Source organism: Oenanthe melanoleuca, chromosome 1 (assembly GCF_029582105.1).
Source record: "Oenanthe melanoleuca isolate GR-GAL-2019-014 chromosome 1, OMel1.0, whole genome shotgun sequence".
Classification (NCBI taxonomy): Eukaryota; Metazoa; Chordata; class Aves; order Passeriformes; family Muscicapidae; genus Oenanthe; species Oenanthe melanoleuca.
The window spans coordinates 87,831,481-87,851,879 of NC_079333.1; the positions used below are offsets into that span (position 1 = coordinate 87,831,481).

The following is a 20,399-nucleotide window of genomic DNA, read 5'->3' on the forward strand; positions in this document are numbered from 1 at the left end:
ATCCCCTTTGTTTTCTAAGTGTTAAGAGTACAGAATATCTTTACTTTAGTCCAACAGAACAAGACAAAAAGGAGAGGGGTACGTTAAGCAAAAATAACATATCCTGCTAGAATTTGTCCTATAGCTAACCTCCATGGTTCTGTCCTGCACCACAAGCAAGCAAAAATAACAGCTAAAACTAACAGCTGCTTCAGCACAAGGGTCATCAGAATACAACTATATAGCAAAAGCTTGTGAAAACTGACTATTTTTATCAAATTCTGGCCTCATATGATACAGGGCATCTTCTATGCAGATTTAAGCTCTGTCCAAAAGTTGAACAACCTACATCATTCTAAGTAAGCATCCTACTTCTTACAGAAAATAGTAATTTTGTAAAACTCACACTCATATCACTCAAAAGCAAAGCTAAGGGTATAATACATTTTGAAGTTAAGTACACACACCTATTTACAGGGCTAAGTCATGTCAGTCTTGCCATAATTTCACAAACTTGTTTTAAGCTCAACATTTTTCAAACAAAGACAACAGTCAGTAAAGTTTGGTTTACGTATTCAGAGTCCAGCTTGTGTTCTTTCAATGAAAAAGATCCTCAAATAGTTGATAATACACTGCCAAAAGTGACAAGCTGTCCTGATCACATGAAACAGCTTTGTTTTATGGCACATTTTGTCTTTTTTTAAGAAGTGTAATTTTTTTTCCTCAAATAAGTTCTTTTACACCAAACATACCAAAAGAGATGTCACAGCTTTACAACTGAAGTGTATGCATTTTTGTATCAGACACAAAAGACCACAAAGTTAACATACCTGTGTTCTGTAAGAACATTAACTGCTGATGGGTGGTTGGCACAATAAGTAAGGTATAAGCTTTTCATTTGTGGCATCAAGTTTAGAAAACATCCTCCAACCCTCTGCTGAGCTTCAGGCAACCTAAAAACAGAGTAATAAAAACAAAAACACTGTAATACCAACCAGACAGAGAAATAAATAAAGCCCAGAAAATAAGTGTATATTGTGTGCTGGGTTTGGCTGGGGCAGAGTTAATTTTCTTCACAGTGTCTGGTTTGGATTTGTGCAGTAACGTAACAGCAACAGAAGGGACAAAACTCATCTCTACAAAGCAGCTCCCACTTGAAGGACTAAGCCTCTTCAGCAGAAGGCTGTGTGGCCAATCATGTAACCCACACTGAAGCTAACCAGAAGATGGGCCACCAACTTTCATCAGTCCTAGATTTCAAAGTTATTCCTGACACCTTGTCTAAACCACTGTATAACATGTGCAAGATGAAACGTTTCAATTTCTCCATGCACCTGCTCTTCTTCATAAAAGCTGCATTGCCTAACATAAATATGCTGAATTTTTGCTGCCTTGCAAGACATGACAGTGGATTTTACTGTTGTTACTATTAATCTTTTTAGCTACTCCTAAAACCAGTGCTGCACTCTTCACATCAGCTGTAAAGCTAAATGAGCCCTGAGTACTCGAGGCACATATTGTTAGCAGAGTCTAAGAGTTTCATTCTAAGATTACTTCCAACAATTCTTCCCAGAAGAATTTTTTTTTCCTGGAAATAAATTAAGTCAGTATTATCTATAGTTGTCCCAGACATGTACATAAAGTTCCTAAACATTAATATTCAGCATATCCCCTTCAGAAAAAAGTGAGAGATGCTCCAGTGAACTTCAGTAGAAAAGAAACTGTTCAGCTTTCCAGGAAAACCACTCCTGCAAGCAGGGGATGTTCCCATTCTCAAACACAGTCATCGTGTCCCACTCCTTAGGTTTGCTCACAGCAGTCAAAATTCAGAGTTCATCCCGAGAAATTCTCCTCCAAATTCCAAAACAGTAAGTCTGTCTCCTATTAAGCTGTTCAGTCTCCTCTGCATGGGAAGACTACCCAAAATGAAGTAAAAATTGACTGCAGGGGTGTTCCAAATGCTAGTTAGAGAAAACACACTCCCTGATTTGAGAGCAGTGTTCATTACAGACACCCAGAAAATGACAGCTGGATCCCCAGCTAACACATCACACCAGACACATTCAGGTCACAGTATCAACACTCCTTATTTCAAAGGCTAGGGCTCACATTTTAAGCTTGCATCTTTTATTTTTAAAAAGTTTAAATTCTGAAGTCAATAGTGGCTGTTTTTGCAGGTGTTTAAGGGAAAACCAAGGGCATTCCCCAGCATACTGAGGGAATGCTATTCTTACAGCCTTGCCAAGCAGCATTTCCTGCCTAGCAGCTGGCCCCCTTTAATATTAGCATGAGCTAATAATACATTCCTCGAGTAAAGGATGCAGCCAAAGTCTCAAACTCTGAAGACATACTCAAGGCATATAACTCAGTATTAAATACCAAAAGGCTCCAATAAACAGCTGCTGAAAATGGTTAAATTCTTGTTTCATACTGTAGTGATGGGGGTGGAGGGTGAATTATGGCTGCTTGCACCAAGCAGACATCTGTGTCTTCTCAGTCTGCTGTTCTTTTAGCAGAATCAAAGACTGACATTATTCTCTTTCACATGTTGCACATGCATTGCCACTTTATACTGCACATTTTTTTGTTGAAGTAAGATATTTAACAGATTTTGTAAGGGGGTGGTAAATCATCCCCTTTGACTTTTCTAATCCATGCATTTTAGTTGCTCTACTATTTTCAGCAGATAAACTATCTCCTTTACCTGCTGAAAAAGCCAACAATTTAATGCTTATCACCGCATCATATAAACCTTCTAGTAATTAATATGTTCATAAAGATCATAGCGATTTTACAATTTATTCTGAAGTTATCATCCCAATATTCTTCCAAGATTTGCCACTTGAATTAAAAAGGAATCACAAATATTTACACATGTATTTAAGTTACACCAAATTCAGTTTAAAAAAAAAGAAATCCAGATGCACGTTTTAATTCTATTTGCAAATGTAAGCCTCTTCTGTTGTACATATGCTAGAGGAATCACCATGTGACATCTAAACTACATAACACTGTCTGCTTGTTGGAGTTGCATCCATCAGTTCTGTTTTGCCAGACTTACAATGGGCACCAAGTGCATGTTAATGCGAAGAAAGAAATGAAAAGTAAGGGCAATTGAACTCCAAAGGGTGCAATTTGTGAAGAAACTGAACTTATCCACAGTTAACAGGGTTACTGAAAAACGGGGCCACTTTGCAATTTTCTGAGCTACTGTTTGCACAAATTGAGGCACTACTTAACTTATGCACAATCCTCCAGCCTAATTTTCACCCTCTTCACTACCACACCTTTCACTAATTGTCTAATTGTCTTAGCTCTCAGACATCAGTTACAATGCATGTTTGTTTCAGGATATCTAAGGACACTGAGTTCAAATTCCCTCAATATCAATAGCTTTATTTCTGTTGATACTCATGATAACCAAAAGTAAAGGATGATCCTGGGATTTAACAGACTTAATTTGTATCTGCACTCCAAAACCAAACCTGAAATACTAATGAGTTTTGGACTAGATTTAAATAGTCTCTCCCTCACACTCTGACCTTTCCCCTCTGTTTTTGTTGCTTGGGGTTCTTTAAAATTCCATTTTACTTCAGGATTATCCCCAAACATGAAGTATCTGCTTGCACTTAAATACAGAACAAGACAATAGTTATTGTGACTGCAAGAGCAGGCACACGAAGGAAAGAGGACAAACCCCAGCTATGGCTGCTACAGGGCAAGGAGGTAAGCCTGGAAAAGACTTCCATTTGCCACAGAGAAGATCATATCTGGCAGCCCATGTAGGCTGGTGTCACCAGCCAGCCTGTGTGTCATGTGTCCCTCCTTACTGAGAATACAGCCATGGACTGACAGCTTCTACCTCCAGGTGAATGGAAGAATCTTTTCTGGAGCAGGAAATCAAATCAGGTTCATTCTTCTGCTACAAAAATACCCATAGAGCTTCCAATAGAAATCATTTAGATCAGGACAGAGATCACCTGATGGAGCTGACTTTGTTCAGAGAGACTCTTCTGCTGTGTGAACTACTGCAGAAGTGATCTTTGGCACAGGACCATAGACCTGGAATGAGACCTAGAACAGTGGACCACTTTTTGTCTTCAAGAGACCAGAGCACAGAGCACTCTTGCTATGTTTAACTGTCAGAAATCTGCTCTTTCTCAACTTAAAACTCCAACAGCATCTCTCTGCCTTTTCTGTTACAGTCCTTTCCCATCCATGAACCAAGTGCACTGGAAGCTGATCAGCCAAAAAAATCCACCTTTGAAGCCTATCAGCTAGAAGATTCTTACTCAATGCTAGTTATTTATTAATGCTATTTATTTATTCCACACAGTGCCTTTGGTAAATTAAGAAGAGAAGTTACAAAGGTAGAAATAACCCCAACTTGGACAAGTACAAAGACAAACCTTCAACAATGAAGCAGAAGACATTCAAGGCTGTAGGCAGGGTGGGAGCATGGTACACAGCTAAACCCAAACCATATCCAAATAACCATTTTCCCCAAAACACACAAAGAACCCACTACAGCATTATACGTTCTGAAAAACAAATACAAAAAGTTTACCACCACAAGAATTAAATAAGCCTAAGTGGTGCAGGCAGAAGGGAGGAAAGCATAGGAAAGTTTCTGCCACTGAAGTACATGCCAAGATTTGTTAAATGACAAACTGTCTCAAGGTGGGTGTGGAATTGAAAAAATATTTAACTCTCATGCCCAAGAAAAGGAATTTGTCAAGCAAGGTAGGCTGGCAGCATTACAATTGGCAGGATGACAGAATTTGGTCATTCTGATATGTCAAGTTAAAATCAAACAACACACCGGATGCTGCAATATGAAGTGCCTCAATGATGGAACTATGAGCTCTCTGCCAAAAATAAAATAAAATGCTAAATTTATTCTCAGCCTGGGAGCTAGCCTAAGTTTACAGAACAGGTTCACCAGCCAAAAAACATGGCAAAATGACAAAAAAAAAAAAAAAAAAAAAAGAAGTAGAGCAAGCATTCTTCTACATTATGGGAATCATGGATTAGTAGATTAGATTCCAAACAGGAGGATACTGTATGCACAAGTTAATGTGCTATGATGAAAATTAAACTGAAAATACAACTTGGCATGATGACCATATTTATGAAATGAAAATAAGACAAAATGTTTGCAGTAACTCTTCAGTAACTCTAGGGCATCACTTTCTTTGCCCACCTTCTAGTGTCCAGTATGTTCCTAGTTTATTATACAGCAATATTTCACTCAGCAGAAAGAGGAAATAAAGGACATTATGAAAAGGTGCTTTAAAACAGTTTAAGACAAGCAGAGTTATCAATGAAGCTTGAAGCTCCATTATCACATCACATTAACCTACACTGCAGGTTAAAATGAAGTTTGTATTAATATTTGTTTAAAGGTATATACTCTTTTCCTCTCAATTTTATTACACGCCCAAGTGCTCAGGTAACAAGCTGAAAAACACTGAGTTACCACTTCAGCCTAAATTAGGGAAGGAGGACTAGTGTCTTCATGCCCTTGTTTCTGTGCTCCATGCTTCCTATATGGTGCAGGACAAGCATTTGAGGGGTTTTATTTAATTAAGATTGCTCTTTCTGCCCATCCTGCAGACCTCTCCCAGCACACTTGTATGACCACTTCTGTTCAGGCCAGAAGAATACTAAGTACAAGCATTCTCACACAGTGTCCTTCATCCAAGTCACTTACCTCCTTCTCTATTGTTCCACCATCACATAAGGTTCTTTCTTTCTCTCTCTTACTTTGAAGAAAATACTTAAAATTCATGCCCCCAAAACTGCCACTTTCCTACCGGTATGCACTTGCATCATGAAAATTCAAAATTTCTTTTAAACTATATCAAAACTTCTACTTTTGCAATTGCATCCTAGGGCAATACGTATCTGTACAATTAATATATTCTCCAAACATCTATAACTGCATTGCTCTCTCAAGAACTCTTGAAGTAAAAGGGAAAAAATCTGTGCCAAACAAAATATGCAACAAGTAAAGTAACAGAAGATATTTGCATATTAGCATTTCCTCTATCCAGTATGCATGGTACTTACTTGGTGCATTCTTCTAAAGACTGTACAAGCATTTGCTGGAAAGAACTTATTTCTTCCAGGTTTCCCATTAAATATGAAGTATTTGTCAAGGTTAACCTGGAGCCAAAGCAAATAAAACATGTTTAGGCTTGCAGCTATTGACTAATTATGCATGAATACTATCTATTGCATTAAAAGAAAATGCTTACTGGTTCTTAGATCAAGGACCAGACTGTTTCAGTCAGCAAGCAAAATGAATAAAAGCAATCTCTTCCTCAGAATCTCAGTTCACAGAGGTAAATTCACACTGACATCAACATTTTGAACACATTAACCCTCCCCAATACATGAGAGATCTCAAGTTTAATTTGAAACACAGGATAAACTCACATACTTTTCACTGGCTTGCAATGGTCGCAGGTAGTTTGAAAGCATTGTTTGTAGCTCCTTAGCATATTCATTTTCTGTTTCTAATATATTTTGTAGCACCTACAATAAATGACAATTGCTAAGTAGTACTTTTAAAGATATATCAATATCAGTTTTAAAGCATACTAAGATTTATCTAGCATGAGAAAACTTAATGAGAGTTTCTACTTGAAAAATGCAAGTATCAGCAAGAAAACACTGAATATTATATAACTATGAAATTCACAGAAAAAAAATTACACACAAGATGAGCCATCCTTTAGCCACATACAAAAAAATGGTAAACAAACAGGATTATCATTACACATTTTGCTGCAAAATTTGAGTTACATATAGCTTTCTTCCAAAGCCAGGGGTAATTATTCCCTCTATCTACTTCTGAACAGATCATCAGAGGATGGTAAAGCACAATAGAAGCTGCAAGAGAAACAGTGTCATTTTCTCAGTTACAACATATTACAACTAACGTCGCTAGTGGAGTGTTCAGATACACTAAATAATGTTCTAGAACACCTGAACATTAACAGATTTACAAAGATCAAATAATTTCCAACTTCACTTACCAATACAATTAGCACCATTACATTATTTTTAAATAGTGCTTCCTAACCTTACACTCTGAGTACACCACCATAAGAAAACTACAATAGACTGATGCAAAACCAGGTAGCACACACTTAAGTTTTGGCTGAATAAAAATCAAACAACTAGAATAACCCCAAGTATGGTAAAGGAAAACATTTCAGTGGGCCATTTCTTGGGAGCCTGCTTTAGGATATCCTGCAATATAATCATATCAGATTCCACTGTGCTTTTAGAAAGCAACTTATTTTTTGCCTCCAAAAAGTTATTTAGCAAGAGAATCATCAGAATTAAATGCAGTTTAGTAAACAGAGCTGAACTTTGAAAACTTACTGCTATTCATTGGTCATAAGGCACACCACAAACCTCATTTTGTTACATGCCATATTTATCAAGCCTACAGTAATATCTCATTTCAGCATTTATAGGAACGACTGTAATTGAGTGCATTATTCACTGTTGTAGTCAATACTCCTTCTTAGGAAATAAAAAAAGCCATTCATTCCTAAATGCAAACCTGATGAAATAACTTTAAATAGTTCAGTATGTCAATGAAGAATTCACTGTTCCTTTCATTGGTGTCACTGATTCTGCTTATTCCTTGAATGCTTCTATTCATTTGGGGAGAGAGAGAGAGAAACCATTTTTGAGTCCATTCTTTTGTTGCAAGTCTGAATCCTGAACTGAAGATTAAAATGTCTCCATTCTCTGCTAAACACTGTGACAGAAGAATGTCACAGGGAAAGTTATGGCTACTAACTGGGAAATTACAGCATAAAGTACAATATGGGCACACAAATTTTAAAAAAGCTAAGGGTTTTTTTGACTATTTAGACCAGAGAAATAAAATATCTCTGCCAATCATAGTACTAACTAACCCCCATATTCTCTTTTAGACACATAAAACAAAGAAAGCAAATTGTCGAAATATAAAAGTACCTTGAACCTCCATGAGGTTCAAAACTAAGTGCAAAACCAATCTTTTTCAAAATGGCTTTTCCCACAAAATCTCCCAGCTCAAAGTCATTACATTGGCAGGAAAAATTAGTAGAGAAAGGAGATTGAAAGCCAGAGACAAAAATACAGTGTCCTGTTGAAGAACCAAACAGTATTAAAAGAAAGTTAGAGATAAAAATCAACAAATTTGCTAAACATCTTGAAATACTGAACCACTATCCCATGTTCTCAAAGACTACTTCCATTCTGTGCTATAAACAGCTCTCTGAAAAGCTTGACATAAAACTAGCTTTGTGTTGGACACACTTCATTATTTTCCTCATGCTGGTTTGGATTTTTCTTTGGGGATTTTCTTTGCCATATGGAGAACTTAGGATTAGAGGAAAACGACATAAAAGTGCAGGGGGAGGTAATAACAAGAAAGCTTAAAAACTAGAATTAGTAACCTGACAATTAGTGGAAAAAGGAAAATTAATGCCACTGTAAATAAAACTATGCTACAAAACCTGTGCAGAGTACCAGATGCACTTACATATCTTTTTATTCTAGTAGCTCACGTGTTATACAATATTTGAGATATACAGTTTCAAGAGTCCCTGGAATACATTAAATCCATTACCCTTTCTTTTTAACAAGTACAGTTTTCACTGCATACAACATTTTTTCTTTTTTTTTTACTTTGAATATATTTTTAAAGAATAATCTTGCTTACATAGCTCTAAAACACAATTTCTGTGATATCTTGCATTCTTCCAGCTTGACTTACCTACCTCACTGAGAAGCTATGAGGATTAAACTCTTGGACTGTGCTTTGAAGTGACAAGTAGTCATTACTGCAACTCAGGATTTTGGCACCAGAAATCCCTTACATTCCTCATATCCACATCTCGTCCGCATGATCTAATAATCACCTTTCTTCCCTTTCCTGCTTTCTGAGCATTCTGGCTGCTGCAAGACCCCATGAGACCTCGAAGACCTTGTTTCCACAACTCCACCACAACATGTGCACAGATCCGACCGAGTACCAGAAGAGCAGCATTGGAGTGGCACAGCCTCGGCAGCCCTAACACTGCTGAATGGCAGGCACAGACAACTGAGCTCACACAGCACCAGCTCTCTCAATCACATGGCACTCAAAATACAAGCACGGTTAACAATTCTGTCACACTAAACCTCAGCCTTCTCCCTAAGGCTATAACTACCACCCAAAAACGGATTTAAAATTACCTACATGAAGATGATCACCTTCCAAATTGGTGAGAGAAAAGGCAGAGTTCAGAGATGCTACAGGATCATGCCCAAGTGTATGTTCATATTTTATTATAGTAGTATGGCACTTAACAAAAATATCATATAGCTGAGCAAAATCGTGATCAGTATTTCATTTTCCTGGATCATGAGAATTTGCACAATGAACTCCTTAAAACAGGCCCTTGAGAGGGGCAATGTAAAGCACTGCACAAGTACACTATATCTTGAGGGTCCTCAAAAACTTCTATGGACTTCTATAGACAACTTGATCCAAATTTAAAAGCGTGGCCACAAAAGAAGTGTTTATTTGCTACTATTTCTCAAACACTTAAAAAGAAACAAGGTCACCCAAATAAAATTGGAGAAAATTGCCCATTTCTTCACCTGCATTTAGAACAGCTACCTAAACTCAAAGTAACTGTAAATAGAGAGAACCTGATTTTATTCTGGATACAAAGTTATAAACTCTCAAGGGATCTGAAGTAAAAATAAAACTCAGAGTAACTCCTGCTTTGTCTTCAGGGAATAACATGCAACAATACACCCACTTCTTCAGTAACAGAATACTAAATTACTCCTACATGAAAAATGCTTCATCACAAGTCTGGTTCACATTACACACTACTATAGACTTGCACCATTTTATGGAGGACAAAATCTCAGCATTCCCTACTAAACTGAATTCCTGAGCCAGGCCAAACATACATACATAACAAATTTTAACATTTACTCCTTCACTTGAGCTACATCCTTTCAGCACCAGAAGTTTTTTTGGAGCTCTTTTTCCTCAATTTTATTATCAGTACAGACTGATAATACATAGCACAGGGATGTCCCATGTCTGCAGCTTAGGTATTAAGACAGAACAAAAATTCAACTCAGAAGTTCACTCCAGTGAACGGGTTTGCTGTTTGTCTTATCTACACGTAAAACATGTAAAAATCATACATATTTAATAATAATTGATAATGTTTTATGGACATATTGTCATCAGAAGCACAGAATGTATTTCAAGAAAATCTAAATGTCAACATGTCTAATTTAGGTTTCAGACACAGCAGTACAGTCTTACTTCTCTAAAACAGCCTCTAATTTTCTAAACCAGAAGAAAAAAAAGTTTAAAAAAAAAAAAAAAAAAGTAGGGGTATTTGCCACACTGTGGAAAAATGTGAAAACAAGGCAATTATCCAACTCATTGCAGACAGACTTAAGAACAGCAGTCTGGGATCAGTGCTGTCATTTACAACATACCTGTATATTATTATAAACAGGTGATTTTCATCCCCTACAATGTAATCAACAGTTATTAAGTAACTAGCAGTCAAAACAGTTGCCATCTCATAACATCAGGTTAATTGTACCAAGAAAGTTGCACCTGAGCAAAACAAAAAATAAACTAATCCTAAGAGTAGCTATATGATGGTCACTAGGGTTTGGGGTTTTATTTATTGTTTGTTTTATAATTAAACTACTTTAAAAGCCAGCCACAGCTATATTTCCCAAAGTATAGTAGCTTGAATCTCCACAATTAGAACAGGTTATCCAGGGAACAATTATACAAACCAAAGGTGATATATCAAAATTGTATGGTATAACTTAGGTGCCTGAACAAATTCAACATTTACATTCTCTTATTTTCACTTAAGTAAGCTTCCACCTCTCAAATTTGCATCCACAGACCACAATAATTAAAAAAAAAAAACAAAACAAAACACTATAAAGAGATACAATGAAAACAAAAAGAAATTAAATCAATCAATATATGTTTTGTCACATATACCACAGCATGATCATTACTTCCTGCAGTTTGAGGGAAGGGGTTGCCTGCACAGATACTTTCCGTTGTGACCAGCAGTTGTGGGATGCAGTAGACAAAGAACTGCAGCCACTGACAGAGGCAGGAACAGAGCCAGATGGAGGAGCAGGAGGTTGCTTCATAGCTTTCAATTAGAGACTAAAGACAAAACACCTCTGCTCTTCCAGGTGCTATTTATGCCACAACCACACAAGATAAAAACATAAAATGATGCTTTATGATCCTTTTTAAAAACTGATATACAAAATGAAAACTTAAAATGAAACAGCTGCTTGGAAGAAAAGGGAAAGAAAGGTTGTGGTTTGGTTTTACACCAGCAGGGAGCAGTGCTTAACAAAAACAATAAGATGCTTTTTTGCTTCCCAATGTATCTACTCAATAAATAAATTATTCTTAACATGGCTACAACATGCTTAAAGGAGCTGGGTATGTTTCTTACACACATCTAAAAAAAGTGATCTGAGTACCAGGTCAACAATTCCTGAGAATGAGATAAAGGCTCACTGCCTGTACTGCCTTGCTATGAAATCTATCCAGCAGTGTAAGGGAGAGGTTCCTTAAGTCAAGAACAGAGCTGCTTTACAAGCATGAGTACAAAGCAAGCAAATTGAATGTTTTGAAACCATTTCTTATTCAACAAAATGGACAAAAAGATACTTAATTTAACACAGCAGAATTTCAGAATTTCATAGAGATTGGGAAATATTGACGGCACACGTGGAGGGATGGGAAAGAGAAAAAGGAAATCAACAACTAGCAAAACAAGTAAAATTAGCATAATATTACATAAATGGCAATTATTCACTTACTTTAGACTATAATTTTTGCACCACGTTTAAGAATCCACATATGTGATACTCTGTTAAACTAATAATGATCTTGTTTATTTGAAATCCATCAATACCTCACCTAGTTTTGGTACCTCCTGGCAAGACTGCTTTTTTTTTTTTTGTGGAGATAAGAGCATTTAGTGAAATGACATTCTACTGCACATAACAGCTCACACGGAGGAAAAAAGATCACTCACCACATTGTAATAACTTTTGTTAATTGCAGATGTATCAAAGCCTTTAGGTGGACTCTTCAATGTACCTGATTTGGGTGAGACTGGTTTTTCTGAAATATAAGATATTTTGAGGTCAATAGGGTGCAATTTCACAGCTCAACACTAGAGGTCAAACAAACTGCTTTAAAATATTTATCAAGATACAGTGAAAATGGTGATTCACTGAGAAACATATATAATTGTACTTGAAATTACTGGTAAAGAATCAATATGTTCACAATGAATGAAACCTTAGCCTCACTGAAGGAAAGCAGAAAAACTCCCATTCTTTTTCCTGGAATCAGAATGTCAGTTAATAAAATTTGCTTTTCCAAAAATATTTTTAAAAAACAAGATGTTGTCATAGACTGCAATTAAAAAAAAAAACAAAAAAAGCAAAATATCAGTAACAGGCATTTCCAAACCATGTACACACTTTCAAACAAAAAGAGTGCTAAGTTTTAATATCAATTTAATGAATTCAGGGAAAGCAAGTGACCAATCAAAAGCTGAACACTCCAGAGGTGAGACATGACATTCAGTCTCAAAGTAAAGATTCAAAACACTATACTACTGAAGTGACTTACCTTATGCCCAGAAAATTACCTTCTAAAATAAATTATCTTTTGCTATTAATGAAGTATAGGATAAAATGCTTATGCACTTGATAACAGGGCTCTTCATAACAATAAATCCTTCCTATAACCCATAGGGAATCTATTCCTCAGTAATGCATGCTCTTTCTAAAAGGACAACATTAATCTGCAAGATCAAAACAACAGCCCTGAGAGTTACCCAGGTGCTGGCCCAGAACACAGGCAGAGAAAACACACTCCTAAAGCCTTCCTTCTCACCACTACCACTTCACTAAGTCAACCACACAGGGGCAAACACGAGGTGAGAGACAATCAAAAGCAACAATGCTGCATGCTGCAGAAAGAGCAAATAAGATTTACAGCATCTCTTTTTGATCTCTCACACTTGACTGTGCACTCAACCAACTGAGAATGCTTGTGAAACTATGTTTATCAGGATATTTTAGTTTGTCTATTTTTGTATGTTTTTAAATAAACAGGCTTGCCTAATAAGCAAATGTCAAATAAGCATTTGAGTAATTTGCATCCAAGCTATAAAACAGCAAATTGTCAACTGAGCTGCCCCAAACAAAATCACAGAAGCATTACCAAAACATACCTACTGAAGGCTCTACCTTTATTTTAAAAGCAAGCTCCTGTTTCAAACACATTTTAATAAAGATACATGAATAATTTAACTCTAGTTTACCTGATACCTCAGGCTAAGAATAAATTATGCAAGTCTCAAACACTTTTCCAGGAGAAGGCCAGTCAGCCAAGCTAAGAGCCAGCTATGGAAAATTCCCATGGACAGCAGAGCTGAGCAGGGAAGCACCTTCATAAGCAGAACACTCCCTGGGGTACCAGCCTCTCCTGAGCAATTTAGGGCTTCCTCAGGCTCCCAGCTGCAGCCCATGGATGATGCCATCCCAAGCAAGCTGACTCCAGGTGCAGGTCACCCTTTCATCTCCAGTATCAGGACAGCCTGGCAGGCTAGAGGTAACATGAGCTAACAGCCCATGAAGAGCAGCTCAGGCCCCATGAGCACACAAACACAAGTATCTTTAAGGGGATTTGCTCTGTATTGCACTGGAGCTTCCTTCAAAGAAGCTAATCTAAAAATAAAATATAGTCTTAAAACTGCAAAACATGAGCTAAGAATAAAATATTCTCCTTACCAGATTCAGGGATGACAGTAAAACCCTTTTGGTTAATATCCCCTGCCTACCCACCCCATGTCAGATCTAAGCTGACACACAGCACAAAAACTATTAGACCCAGAAGTTATCCAGCTGGGAACACTGATCTCTCAGCCACCAGGCCTGCAATACATACATGTTCTGCTATACAGCCAAGTAATTCCAAATGACAGGACTCCTCCCACCTCCTTAGAACGAAGCTGTAAACTCAAGCAGATTTGCCATCAAACACTCAGTGTGAAAAAAACCTAAAATCATGTCATATGTATGGTTATTCATTTATATATTCATCTATAATGCTACTCTATATGGGACAATTAAAATTCTTTTATTTGTATTGAATGATGAAAATATGTCATTCCAACAAACTTGGTAATTTGCCTTCATTCTCTGTGCAAGCTCTTGGACTTATCCTAAAATTTATAGTGACTTATAAGTTCACTCAATGCCTAAATGTTTATTAATCATGCACCAAAAAGGATGAAAGGAGAAACCAGAGTTATTTAAGGATAAAAGTAAATACTTGCCACTGAATTTATCATAATACATATGTCTTGAAAGGAGGAACAAATTAATTAAGGATAAAGGTAAATACTTGTCACTGAATTTATCATAATACAGATAGATGACCATTGTTAAGCTGGCTGATCATGGAATTCTGGTTCTTTGTTACCTTAAAGGCTGAAAAAATACCTCTCTTCCCTTAAGCTGCAGAAGAAACTGGGAGATGTTTTTGCTGAAACATACAGAGTCATTTATATTGCCAGCTGTTCAGCTGATTCAGTTATCCATCAGAGACAGTCACATGTCCAAATTCAGATTTAAAGACAGGACAGAAAAAAAGAATCACACATTCTGATCATTTTGCCTGAACAGTCATAATCAACATTTAGCTTTTAAAATGTAAAGGCCATTCCCTATTGCAGAAACACAGAATCAGACACAGCAAATTAGTCCAGCTGTCTATCATGTCTGGTATTCTGCCTCCAAGCAGTGCCTTGCTGCATAAGAAGGAATAAGAAACAGTCTTGTTGCAATTAGCTTATTGCACAATGCATTACACAGAAGAAAATCCTGATCTTGCACATAAGAAATCACTTTCTTTGTTTATGCCAAGTTAAGTGTCATTTATTATCCTTGGTAATAGAACATTAGAATATTTTGCAAACAGAGCATATTTTATTAAACATTTCAAGGAGGTACCACCCCCATTCAGCACACTACATCTTTAAAAGTCCACAGGTTTTTGAAACATCAGCAAAGCCCTGGCACTTTGCCCACTCCACAGAGGCTTTATTTCTCAAAGCCCTGGAGGAGAGTGACCTGAGCCAGACATCAGCTTTTTCCACACAGAAGATTTTTGCATCGCCCCACTTTTCTCTCAGCCACAATGTATGTCCCTTATATGAACACTGAAAGCAGTATGAAAATGGCTTAGCATATGATTAAATCCAAAGCTGACAGGCATCTGCTCAAGCAGGGAAAGAGATGGTATCCTGCTGGTGACTGAAACCAGGAGCTAAGTTACCAGTGTCCATCTCTGTGATCAAAGCATTGCATTCAGCTGCCCTCAGCCACACTTGATAATGCACTGTCTAGAGGCTAATGAAGAACGAGATGGACTTCACTTAACAGATCATCTTTGGGTGGAGAATAAGGGTAGTACAGGCTTTTTAACATTACTCTTCCAGCAAATAATTACTCTCAGTGGAAGCAATTGCTTTTATAACCTTTCCCTAAGTAGCACATAAGATACCACAAACTCCCTAAAATGAAGTTAGCTTATTCTTTACAAATGTCTATTGTCTGTAAAAAGGCAATTTACCCAATCCTTCCCAATACTTTGTTTCTTTCTATTTTAACTTACATGCCCTCAAATTACTTGACATTCCCACATTCTCTCTCTCCTGTCATGTCTTCAGTTTATGCCATATTCATTTTCATGCAACACTCTACTTCGTGCTACTCCACAGAGTATTTATTCCTTTCTGAACAAACTTTACTAAAGCACTTGACTCTACTGCTACAAGAACACCCCTGCATGTTTCTGCCATTACTGCAGCGTGGGGTAGATAAAAAGATGTGATTTGGGCTATTTCATCCTACTTTAGGGGAGGAAAGATGAACAAGAACACCAAAAGCTACATGGTCCCTATCAGTGAAGTGCTACAAGCAACCAGTTCAAGCCCAGCATCAGGAGAGCAGACCTAAATCTGTTGCCACCTCTCAAGATGGCTCAGGCACTGCTGCAATGTTCCACTCTGCAATACCAACACTTCTGCTCCAAAAGTATTCTCTGGTTCCAGCCTCTATTTTATTTATGTCTGCAGAGTTACACTTGACAAGAGAACACAATACTCCTCTGAGTGTACATGGTTGGGGAGAGAAAAACTAATATTCTTCACAGCGTTTTAGTTATTTTTTCCTTTTCTTTTTTTTTTTAATCAGAGCCATAAGTGTAATTTCTCCTTCCCTTATGCACCACAGGATGGAAACAGCTGACATTCTACTCCTCCACTATATTCTGACCTTTTCTCCACAATGATTTTGGTTTTTTAGCATCCAACCAAAAGAAACATTATCACTGTAATTTGCACTGGGCCTGATACCAACACCTGTCAAAAAAGCATAATAGAGGCTAGGGCAGTAATGATACATTAATTTCTGCAAAGAATTAGAATAAGTTTGTGACATATCAAATGTAGTTTTTACAAAGCTACATTCCCTCCTGTGTAACCTCATGCCATTTAAAGGGATTATGCTTGGATAAAACACAGTAACCAACCATGTGATTTTTTTAAAAATCTGATTAACATCTGACAGTAGCTAAGCAAGTGCATCCCATTCTGGCTAGCCACTCTTCTTTTCATTGCAAGGGAACCCTCAAAACTAGGTATCCAAATCTCTCTAACCACTGTGTGAGACAGAAGCAGCACTGTAAGAGACAAGACTCCACCTACACCTTCATCCCTTCCTGTTCCATTTTATGTAAGAAAAAACAACCTCAATAAGGTCACACTGCCAAGTACCTTAACAAGTTTACACATTATTTTTTACCCTCTGTCATGTGTAACAGTAAGGCAGGATAAAAACAAAATCTTTTCACTTCAAAGTGCTTCCTGACTAGTGATCAAAGAACATTCAAAAACTTAAGATGCTACAGGGTTTAAAAAGAGAAACGAAAACATAGGCACAGAGGGGAGGGAGAGAGAAATGGACCATTTTTTTAAAGTTCACAGTGTAGGCATGTATCTGTATAGAAAATAGTATTTTTTTTTCTTTTTTTGTTTTTAATATTTACATGTTTGATTATAACTATCACACCTTAAAACAAATTATCTTTTTCCCCTTGGGTCAGGGAGGGGGACAAAATAAATACACACTCAAAAGCAAAACAGTTTTCCACCTCAATCAAATTTATTTTCCCCCAAAATAGTCATTGTGCAGCCTAAGAAAATTAAATGCTGTGCTTTGCTCAATTTCAGTGTGTGTCCCACAACCACTCATAGCTCACCTCATGCATGTATTAGCATGGTGTGCTTACTGTAATCACTCAGGCACAGCTAAACAAACAAGTTACAACCAGGGCACAACCACTGTGAGATACCTTATCACATGATATGCTCTGCTGGCGTAATATATGTAACACAGATTATTTTTCTTCTCAACTCTCTAAGAAATCCATGTGGGTAAAGGCAGTTCCATTGCCACACATCACTTTCTTCCCATCCTTGAATATATAACTTCAGAGCCACTATAAAAGCTAAGATTACATATCTATGGGGTTTTTTACACTAGAGAATTTTAATTTAGAACAAAAATTCATTTATCTAAACATCTAATGCCTATGAAGTTTGTGAGAATTAAAACAAAAACACACATGCCTAAATAACTTCATTCATTTCTTCTACTCAATTTGCAGAAGTCAAGTTCCAGCAGACTGAGAGGATTTAATTTAGCGAAACCCAGGAGCTTATTTAGTCATGTCCTGGGAGCTCTCCATAGAATGCATCATCCTATACAGAATTTCTAACAACTTACAGTATTTTCAGCTACACTTCAGAGAAGAAAGAAGCATAGAGTCATATTGCCAATGCCAGAACATTTTACAGAGTATTCTGAAGACAGATGAAATGTTCAGGATGAATTTTTATAGAGACCTTAATCAAGAGCGTGTATCTCAACAATCCTATCTGGCTATTTTTTTTAAAATCAATCTGTTGTAACACTGACAGAAAACACATTTTGAATTTGAGCTAGTAAGGCTACAAATTCTCCTAACTACTTTTAAAATACATAAGGCAAAAAAAAGAGTACTTTTATATGCTTAAGGCATAAGGGCACTTAAAACAGTTCTGAGTTAGGAAAATCCTAAAGTGAGATATATATAGTTACTGGGAAGTCAAGAAAAATGGACTGTAAGATTATCAACTCAAGAAATGTCAACCCCCCTTATGAAGATGAACTAAGAAGAGCAGGGAAGGTGACAGAAATTACATTATAACCTAAATGAAGCTTCTCATGAACACCCACCTATTCAAATAACTTCAGAGCTTTACAGCATTATATCCTTGTTTCAAAAAGGGCAGCAGAACAAAGTCCAGCAACAGGACACAGTGAGATACAGAAGGGAAGAGAATTCCACAAAAGCCCTCTCTCTAGCACCTTCAACAATATCCATAAAGCAAAACTCAGTTGAGAACAGAAGTATTCATAACAAGTTTCACGGAAGCAACCAATAAAATAAAAAAAACAGTGTAGCAAAATTGCAACAACGGACTTCAAATAAGAAGAATTCAGTAAACTTAAAAATATGGGTAAAAAAAGAAGTCCCACTAGTAACAATATAAGCAGAAAAGACTCACAAGAATGATAATTCCTTTAAAAATCAGCAGCATGTCAAAGAAAGAACAAAAAAGTGGATGCAAACTGACACGGAGCTAACATCACAAATATATACACTGACCACAAACACACAAAAAGAAGCAAAAGTAAGCAGGAGAAGTCAGGTCACCATTTAAAATACAACTAACACATCATGAGGGTAGTGGCAGCAAAGCAATCCACAGCATGCATACATACATGAAGGAGTAAAGCTAATCTGCAACTACACAGTTACTAACACACTAAGAAGCTCTTGGTATTCTACCCCCCCAACTTCCTCATAAAAAAGTCAACTTCAGACAACTCAAACATATACCTACAAATGCATAAAAGCAGGTTAAAATTACTATTTTGATAAATTGCACAGTACCTGTTGTGCTGATTTGATAGTAAGAGAACTAGCTATATCCATATCTGAAACCAGAGAGGACAAGTGAAGTTCCATAAAGTACTGGAAAAAGCCAAACACAGTAATTTTAAAATGGAGGAGGAAAACAGAGAAAGCTATTGAGCTACACCTCAGTCATTACAGCTTTGCAGTACTCAATGAACAAAGCTTTCTGAGAACAGAAAAGCATGGGCACAAACAGAAGAAACTTCCATAGACAAAACTGAACATAGGAGACAGCAGTCTGAGAATGCAAGAAGTCTTGCAGAAGCCAGAAGGGATAAACTGCTGTGGCAGAGAGAATACACCTATAAGGTGGAGGGAAAAGAACTTGAGAGAAAATTCTTCTGAGGGCAAGGAGTGAAAGTAAAAACTGTGTCAGCCCCAGTGATCAGTCAAGGGTTGCAAGGAGCCACAAGTATCAGACTGCACCTTGGCACTACAGCTTGCCTCTTTCCTCCTTGTCTCTCCCTCCTTAGAGTTACTTCACACAAGTGCAGTATTCTTAATATAACAAGAACCACTTAATTCTGGTTCTTGCATGTTCCCACTGAAAGCCTTTCTATTCTGGAGCTTAATTGCCTACCCAGGTTTTAGGAGTTGGAAGAGGTCAAAACTGATTAAATCCAAACAAAATCTCTACAGCAATGATTTAAATGAATTAGAGGGTCATCATGGCTACAACATTACAGACCAAAAACAGGTTTCAAGTATTGTTTCTCAGGATAAGCTGCATCTGAGAGATCTCTAAAGAACTATGACTATGTCTGACAGAAGCTGGTTACAAAGGACAATAAAGTTACAGATCTAAGACTAGCATTTTGCAGCAACAGACTGGAGATATTAAATCAAGAAAGAAAAATAAGAGGATGTAACTGAAGGAGAATAGATAAGTTTAAAAATCGACTTTTGCTCCCACAATCTTACTGCAACCAGGCATCTGAATAGCTGCCTCATAATGGGGGGGAAAAAAAAAGCCATGCTAAAGACTTTAGCATGACCCCAAAGGATGTGTGTTTTCACTGGAGCTGTAAAAAAGGAAACTGTGGCAAAGCCTTCCAGAGACCCTGGGTAATTTTATCCTACCAGGCTTATCCCTAATCTCTGAAAATAAGCCAAGGAAAGACATGGGGTAAAAAAAGGAAATAAAGGAGACAGAGAAATTATGTCACCCACAGCAATGTCCTAGTTGATTTTAAAAAGGAATGTTACTTTTGATATTCAGATGACATTTACAGAAGGC

At 37.1% G+C, this 20,399-nt stretch overlaps 1 protein-coding gene across 5 annotated transcripts in view; it reads right to left on the reverse strand.

Annotated features, from left to right (window-relative positions):
- ARHGEF7 (Rho guanine nucleotide exchange factor 7) overlaps positions 1-20,399 on the reverse strand; it is a 111,494-nt gene that overhangs the window by 39,893 nt on the left and 51,202 nt on the right. For all 5 annotated transcript variants that reach the window (XM_056488544.1, XM_056488536.1, XM_056488572.1 and 2 more), the window contains 4 exons: positions 12,093-12,181; positions 6,425-6,519; positions 6,052-6,147; positions 810-932 (listed from right to left, as the gene is read on the reverse strand). In XM_056488544.1, coding sequence (XP_056344519.1) covers positions 810-932; positions 6,052-6,147; positions 6,425-6,519; positions 12,093-12,181 — 403 coding nt within the window. The remainder of the gene's footprint in view (positions 1-809; positions 933-6,051; positions 6,148-6,424; positions 6,520-12,092; positions 12,182-20,399) is intronic.